This window comes from Aureococcus anophagefferens (genome assembly GCF_000186865.1).
Source record: "Aureococcus anophagefferens unplaced genomic scaffold AURANscaffold_7, whole genome shotgun sequence".
Lineage (NCBI taxonomy): Eukaryota > Pelagophyceae > Pelagomonadales > Pelagomonadaceae > Aureococcus > Aureococcus anophagefferens.
In genome coordinates this window covers 1,010,385-1,017,157 of record NW_008705567.1, presented here as the reverse complement: position 1 = coordinate 1,017,157, position 6,773 = coordinate 1,010,385, and the positions used below count along the sequence as shown (strand labels likewise).

The window sequence follows — 6,773 nt, the reverse complement described above, 5'->3', positions numbered from 1 at the left end:
GGAGCACGGCCGCGTCGTCGAAGGCGGTGAACCCGCGCGACCGGAGCGCGGCGCCTAAAAGCCGCGACGCCGTCTCCTGGCCCAGGGGCGGCAACAGCGCGAAGCCCGGCGACAGCGCGCGGTGCAGCGCGGCCGCCGCGTCGCCGCGGAGCGCCGCGGCGTGCGTCGCCAGCGCCCGGAGCCGCCGCGTCGACAGGAGCAGGGGCGCCAGCGTCGGGTCCGCGTCGAGCGCCCCGCCGACGGCGTCGCCGAAGTCGAGCGCGGCCTCGAGCAGCGGCGCGCGCGCGTCCGCGTCGCCGCCGCGCGCCTCGACCTCCCCCCGGAGCAGCGCCGCGTGCTCGCGCCGGTCCAGGGGGTCGACGCCGTGGACGTGGAAGACCGTGAGCACCTCGTCGTCGAGCCAGTCGCCGCCGGGCTCCGCCGTCGCGAGCACGCGGAACGACGGGTGCGCGGGCTCCACGCGCGCCGCGCGGAGCGCGTCCTCGGAGAAGCCGCGCGATAGCAGGTCGTCGTAGTGCTCCCGCGCGACGAGCCGCTCGCCGGACGGCAGCGACAGCGACCGGTCGCAGAGCAGGGGCGCCACGGCGCCGCAGAGCGTGCCCCGCGCGAGGCGGTGCGCGCCGTCGAGCACGCAGAGGCCGCCGCGCCGCGCGGCCGCGACGAGCGGGCCGTCGCTCCAGACCGTGTTGCCGAGTGCGTCCGTCGTCCGCCGCTGCGTGAGGTCGCGCGCGGACATGTCCTTGAAGCAGAAGACGGGGTAGACGCCGCCCGCGCCGCCGCCGCGCCGCCGGCTGTAGCCGAACGCCGACGCAAAGGCCCGCGCGATCGCGGTCTTGCCGCAGCCTGTGTGGAACTCAAATCTTCAAACCGACTTCAATGTTAGCTTTATCGAACGGATCGCGCCAAGTTGTTCTGCTGGGCTTCGAGAGCTCGATGAGAGCAATCGATTCGTCCAAAAATCAGCCGAATCGACTTCGATTTGACCGAGCGAGAGGATTTCAAAGTTTGGTCGGGACGTCCAAAACCAGTGGTTGATTTCCACACTGGCCGCAGCCGCGGGGGCCGACGAGGCAGCAGTCCATGCCGACGGCGTGGTCCTGGGCGAGGGCGTCGAGCACGCGGCGCTGGCTCGCCGTCAGCGCGCACGCCGCGGGCGCCCAGGGCAGCGCGCCGCCGCCGTGGGGCGCGGCGACCGGCGCGGCGACGCCGGCGAAGCGCGCGCCGCAGGACCGGTAGCCGCCGCCGTCCGCGGCCGCGGGCGCCTCGACCCCTTCGAGGCCGTGGGCCGCCGGCGGCGCGCCGGGCAGCGCCGCCGGCGGGCGCTTCTTCTTCGACGACGACCGCGCGGCCTCGGCGAGGCGCGCGAGCGCGTCGCGCGCGCGCGCGCGGAGCTCGGCCTTCTCGCGGCAGTCGTCGGACCGCAGGCCCGCCTCTTTGATCGTCGCGCGGAGCCGCGACACGGGCCAGCCGTCGACGCCGTCGTCGCCCGGCGCCGCGGCCGCCGCGAGTCGCGCGAGCGCCGCCGCGGCCAACTCGAGGCCGCCGCCGCTCAGGCCGAGGCGCCGCCAGGGCCACGCGCGGTGGAGCGCGTCCAGCGGCGCGAGCCCCGGGAACGCGCCGAGGAGCCGCGCGACGCTCAGGAGGCCGAGCTCCGGGAAGCGCGGGAGCGACGCGTCGCCCCTGAGCGCCGTGACGACCTCGACGAGCGCGCGCAGCGTCGTCGGGTCCGCGCCGGGCGCGGCCGCCGCGAGGAGCCGGTACTCGTCGTCGGGCGGCGTTGGTTCGAGCTTGAGCGCGGCGAAGCGGCTCCGCAGCGGCGGGTCGAGGGGGTTGCCCGCGTAGCGCGGCGCCGGGAGGCCCAGCGCGACGACGAAGAACCCTGGGTCGACGCGCCGGAGCCGGCCGCCGCCCTCGGCCGCGCGCGGCGACAGGAACGTGCCGTCCTCCAGCGCCATCTCGCGGTTCTCCAGCAAGTTGTTCAGCAGCGGCAGCACGTTCCGCTCCGCCTTCTCGACGCCCTCGAGGACGAGCACGCGGCCGTGGACCGCGGCCTCGACGGGCGCCTGGTCCGCGAAGAAGACGCCGCCGTCCCGGATCTCCCGCCGCTGCTTCAGGTCCGCCTCCGTGGTGTCGCGCGTGACGCCAACGTAGGACACCTCGAGGCCCAACGCCGCGCAGAACTGGAGCACGCACTGCCGCGCGTGCGGCCCGGGGTCCCCGAGCAGGAACGCGTCCTGCTTCAGCGCGAGCTTCTGGTGGAGCCAGCGCATGGCGCGCGGCGGCGCGACGACGTCCGCGCCGCGGATGCGCGCGGGCCAGGGCACGCGCGTCGCGTCCGTGCGCGCCGCCGTGAGCCGCCGCATGACGTCGACGCGCGGCGGCGGCCGCGGCGGCTTCGCCTTCGCCTTGGGCTTCTTCGCCACGGGTTGCGCGTCGCTCGCCGGCGCCGCGTCGCTCGCCTCGACGGCCTCGAGGACCTTCCTGCTCACCCAGCCCGCGGGCGGGCCGGCGACCCGCACGCGCTCGCGGCCGTCGGAGAGCACGGTCCGCTCCAACGAACGCAGGATGGTGTGCCGCGGAATCTCGCCTTGCTTCGCGCTGTCGAGCTCCGCGGTGGCGCGCACGACGGCGCCATTCTTGGCGGCGACGCGGAACATCCGAGGGTCGTGTTTCCTCAGAAAGGGGAGGGCCAGCCCTCCTCCATCACAGACTGATGGGCACCATCAACAACGTACACGTTAACCTCGTGGTTGCCGTCGCACAAGTCCGATGGCAGCCCGCGCAGCGCGCGGCATCGCGCTCGTCATGGCGCTCGCATGCGCCGCGCCGCTGCGCGAGAAGTCGCCCAAAGCGCAGCGCCTCTTCGCGGAGCTGTCCTGCGGCGAGTTCGACTGCGCCGAGGACTGCGAGGCGCTGGTGGGCATCCACCTGAGCATCGGCGTCGAGGGCTGGGCCGGAGGCACCTCGTTCTGCACCTGGCCCGGCGTGCTCTGCGACCCGCGGGACTTCCGCGTCGTCGGCGTGTCCCTGCGGGACCACGACCTGCGCGGGCCCGAGGCGCCGGAGAAGGTCGAGGACCGCAAGGCCGCGCACAAAAGGGCCGCGGCCGCGCCCGCGGCGGTTTCCTACAAGGGCAAGCGGGAGCTGAGCGCCACGGAGAAGAAGGCGCTCCTCGCCGAGGCGGAGAAGGCAAAAAAAAAAGCCCAGGCCGAGGCGAACAGGACCGCCGAGGAGGCGCCCATCGCCCGGGTGCCCCTCACGGAGAAGAGCTGCGCGGTGCGGCCGCGGTTCCCCGCGGCGGCCGTCGCGCGGCTCGCGCGCCTCGAGTCGCTGACCATGGTCGGCCTCAACATGACCGGGCCCATCGGCGACGAGCTGAACGCGCTGCGCCACCTCGAGGAGCTCCACCTGAGCGAGAACTTCCTCACGGGGCCCCTGCCGTTGCTCCGGGGTCCCGCGCGGCTCGCGGCGCTCCACCTCGACGGCAACGCGCTGACGGGCGGCGTCGTCGACGCGCTCGACGCGCTGCGCGCGCCGGACGCGCTGCGGCGCCTCGGCCTGAGCCGCAACGACCTCGACGGCCCGCTGCCGTCCGCGGCGCTGGCGCGGTTCGAAAACCTCGAGACGCTCGCGGTCGGCGGCAACCGGCTCGGTGGCCCCTTCCCCGCCGACGCCCTCGAGGACCTGGACCGCCTCGAGAACGTGTCGGCCTGGGGCAACGCCTTCACGGGCGACGCGGCCCGCGTCGTCGAGGACGCGCCGCCGGCGCTCCGGCGGCTGGACCTGAGCGCGAACGCCATGCACGGCGACCTCGCGGACGTCGCGGGCAGCCGGCTCCAGGTGCTGCGCCTCGGCGGCAACCGGCTCACGGGCGACCTGCCGCCGCCGGCCGAGGTCAAGGACCTGCACCACGTCGACCTCCGGGCGCCGCCGGGCTTCGCCGGCGACCGGAGCCGCGCGTCCGCCTGCGCGCTCGAGCCCGCGTGCGGCGGCGCCGCGGCCGCGGGCCTCGCGCTCTTCCGCGACCTCGTCGACGCGCACCTCTGGCTCGGCGGCCGCGTCCAGCCCTGGCGCGAGCTCCTGGACCAGGACGAGACGCGGTCGGGCGCGCGGCTCATCACGCGGAAGGACGACGACAAGAAGGGCGACGTCGACGCGCGGCTCGCGAGCCGGCGCGACAAGATGCGCCGCGACCCCTCGCGCCAGGGCAAGCACGCCGCCGGCGCCGCGAAGAAAAAGTTCAAGCGCAAGGAGGACCGCAAGAAGGGCGACGACAAGAAGGACGCGGTCAAAGCGCTCCGCGCGAGCCGCCGCGCCGCGTTCGCGGACGTGCTCGCGGGCGTCGTCGCCGACATCGACGAGGCCGAGGCGAACCGCACGGCGGAGGCGGCGCGGCTCGCGGAGGCGCTGGCGAACGCGACGGCGGCGAACGCGACGGCGGACGACGCGCCGGCGAAAGCGGGCGCCGACGAGCCCAAGCGGACGAAAGCGGCGAAGGCGGACGACGCGCTCAAGCGCGCGCGCGAGGACCGGCGGAAGCCGCGCGACCGGGGCGGCGGGGCTTCGGCGACGCTCCGGGCGGACGGCACGGCGGACCTCGACGCGGCCAAGGACCGCCTCGACGAACTCGAGCGGATCCGGAGCGAGCGCCTCGCGCGCGACTCGGAGCGCTCCAACCGCGGGGACCGGTCGAACGAGCGGCGCCGGCGGCGCGAGGAGATGGAGCGCAGGAACGCCGACCTCGACGCGCGCATCAACGGGGGGAAGCGGCGGCCGAGGGGCGCGGGCGAGGCGGGGGCCGCGAAGGACGCGGCGAACGTGACGGCCGCGGCCGCGGCGGCGCCGACGGAGGAGCGGGTCGCGGGGGCAGCGGCGGCGGCGCCCGCCGATGAAGGGGCGGTGCCCCTGGAGGAGGGCAAGGAGACGCCCGCGGAGGACAGGGCCGCGCCCGCGCCCGCGGAAGAGGCCGCGCCCGCGCCCGAAGAGGCCGCGCCCGCGCCCGCGGAAGAGGCCGCGCCCGCGCCGGAAGAGGCCGCGCCCGCGCCTGCTGAGGCCGCGACCCCGGCGCCGGAAGAGGCCGCGCCCGTGCCCGCCGAGGACGCGGTGGCGCCTGCGAAGGAGGCCGCGCCCGCGCCTGCTGAGGACGCGGTGGCGCCTGCGAAGGAGGCCGCGCCCGCGCCCGCCGAGGACGCGGTGGCGCCTGCGAAGGAGGCCGCGCCCGCGCCCGCCGAGGACGCGGTGGCGCCTGCGAAGGAGGCCGCGCCCGTGTCCGCTGAGAAGGAGGACGCGCCGCCCGCCGAAGGCTACGTCGTCAAGGGGACCATCGACCTGGGCCTCGGCGGCGAACCGCCGTCGCCGCCGCCGCCGCCGCCGCCGCCGTCGCCGCCGGCGCCCCCGGCGCGGGACGAGCGCATCTTCTCTCCGGCGCCGCCGTCCGCGGCGCCCGCGGCGCGGGAGGCGCCGCCGGTGTCCCCGGCCGCGGCGAAGCGCCTCGCCGACCTCGAGCAGGTCTTCGCCGCCGGCCTCGTCACCGAGGCCGAGATGCGCGCGAAGCGCGACGCCATCCTCGCGGACGCGGCCCCGGCCGGCGCGGCGCCGGCGCCGGCCGACGAGCCGGCGGACGCGCCGCCGCCGCCGGCGCCGGCCGACGACCTCGCCGCGAAGCTGCAGAAGCGCGCGGAGGCCATCGCGGAGATCCGCGCGCGCGCGAGGCAGAACACGGCGGCCGTCCGCGAGCGCGCCGAGGCGGCCAAGCGCGAGGACGCGCCGGCGGCGGAAGAAGGGGCATAATGTTGTGACGTCTACAGGGAGTTCATGGCGATCTCGCGCCGACCTTTACGTCAAGGTGCCTCCGAGTCAATCCTGCACAGCTCTGGACAAATCTGGGCGGCGTCAAGCTGCGCTCTTGCTGGCGTCGTACGGCCTCGAGACGCTCCGCAACTCGTCAGCGCCTGCCGAACGAACGTCTCAAGCACGAGCACCGATCGACACTCGAAAATGCGCCTCCCGTGCGCCGTCGCGCTTCTACTCACCAGCTGCGCCGCCCTGGCGCCGTCGTCGACGCCGGCGCCGTCCACGAAGCTCCACCGCGCCGTGGGCCGCCGCGAACTCGCTGCGACAGTTGCCGCTGCTGCCTTCGTCGTTCCAACAACCGCGTTCGCCGCGTCACCGCCCGGCGGCTTCAAGGCGCCGCCCATCGAGACGCCCACGTCGAAGATCAACATCAACACGGCGCAGGCGGCCCAGTACACGGACTGCCCGGGCATGTACCCGACGATCGCGTCGCGCATCGTCGAGCACGTGCGCTACGAGGGCCGGTTCAAGAGCATCGACGACCTGCTCAAGGCCGAGGACGTCACGAACGGCAACGAGAACATCGTCAACATCATCAAGAAGAACGCGCCGCGCCTCGTGGTCTCTTAAGATCTTAAAGGCGCTTCTCCCAGAGCCAAGGCACGCCGGCCTTGAGGTCCGCGATCTTCCGGATCGTCGCGTCGATCGCGCCGTCGTCGCCCGCGGCCTTTGTGTCGCCCAGGAGCGCGGCCTCGCCGCCGACGTCGGCGCCCAGGGACTCGTCGATGAAGACGGTCTTCAGTCCCAGGGCCTTGCAGGCGCGGATGTTCTTCATGGAGTCCTCGAACATGACGCACGTCTCCGGCGCCGCCGCGCCGACGCTCCGGAGCACGTGCTCGAAGGCCGCGGGCTCGGGCTTGCAGGCGGGCATGACGTCCTCGACGCCGAAGATGTTCCCCTCGGGGAAGACCTCGGCGATG

The 6,773-nt window shown here is 75.2% G+C and overlaps 2 protein-coding genes across 2 annotated transcripts in view; one reads left to right on the top strand and one right to left on the bottom strand.

Annotated features, from left to right (window-relative positions):
* AURANDRAFT_53426 (hypothetical protein) overlaps positions 1-2,894 on the bottom strand; it is a gene marked incomplete at both ends in the record, with an annotated part of 5,971 nt that extends 3,077 nt beyond the window's left edge. Inside the window, 3 exons of the mRNA XM_009037848.1 lie at positions 96-843; positions 1,043-1,322; positions 1,476-2,894. Coding sequence (XP_009036096.1) covers positions 96-843; positions 1,043-1,322; positions 1,476-2,657 — 2,210 coding nt within the window. The remainder of the gene's footprint in view (positions 1-95; positions 844-1,042; positions 1,323-1,475) is intronic.
* Positions 2,895-3,336: 442 nt separating this feature from the next.
* Positions 3,337-6,423, top strand: AURANDRAFT_63513 (hypothetical protein; the record flags this gene model as incomplete). The annotated part of the gene is made up of 2 exons (XM_009038090.1): positions 3,337-5,727; positions 6,187-6,423. 2 exons carry the CDS (start codon positions 3,337-3,339, stop codon positions 6,421-6,423), a joined length of 2,628 nt encoding a protein of 875 aa, XP_009036338.1.
* Between the last annotated feature and the right edge of the window lie 350 nt (positions 6,424-6,773).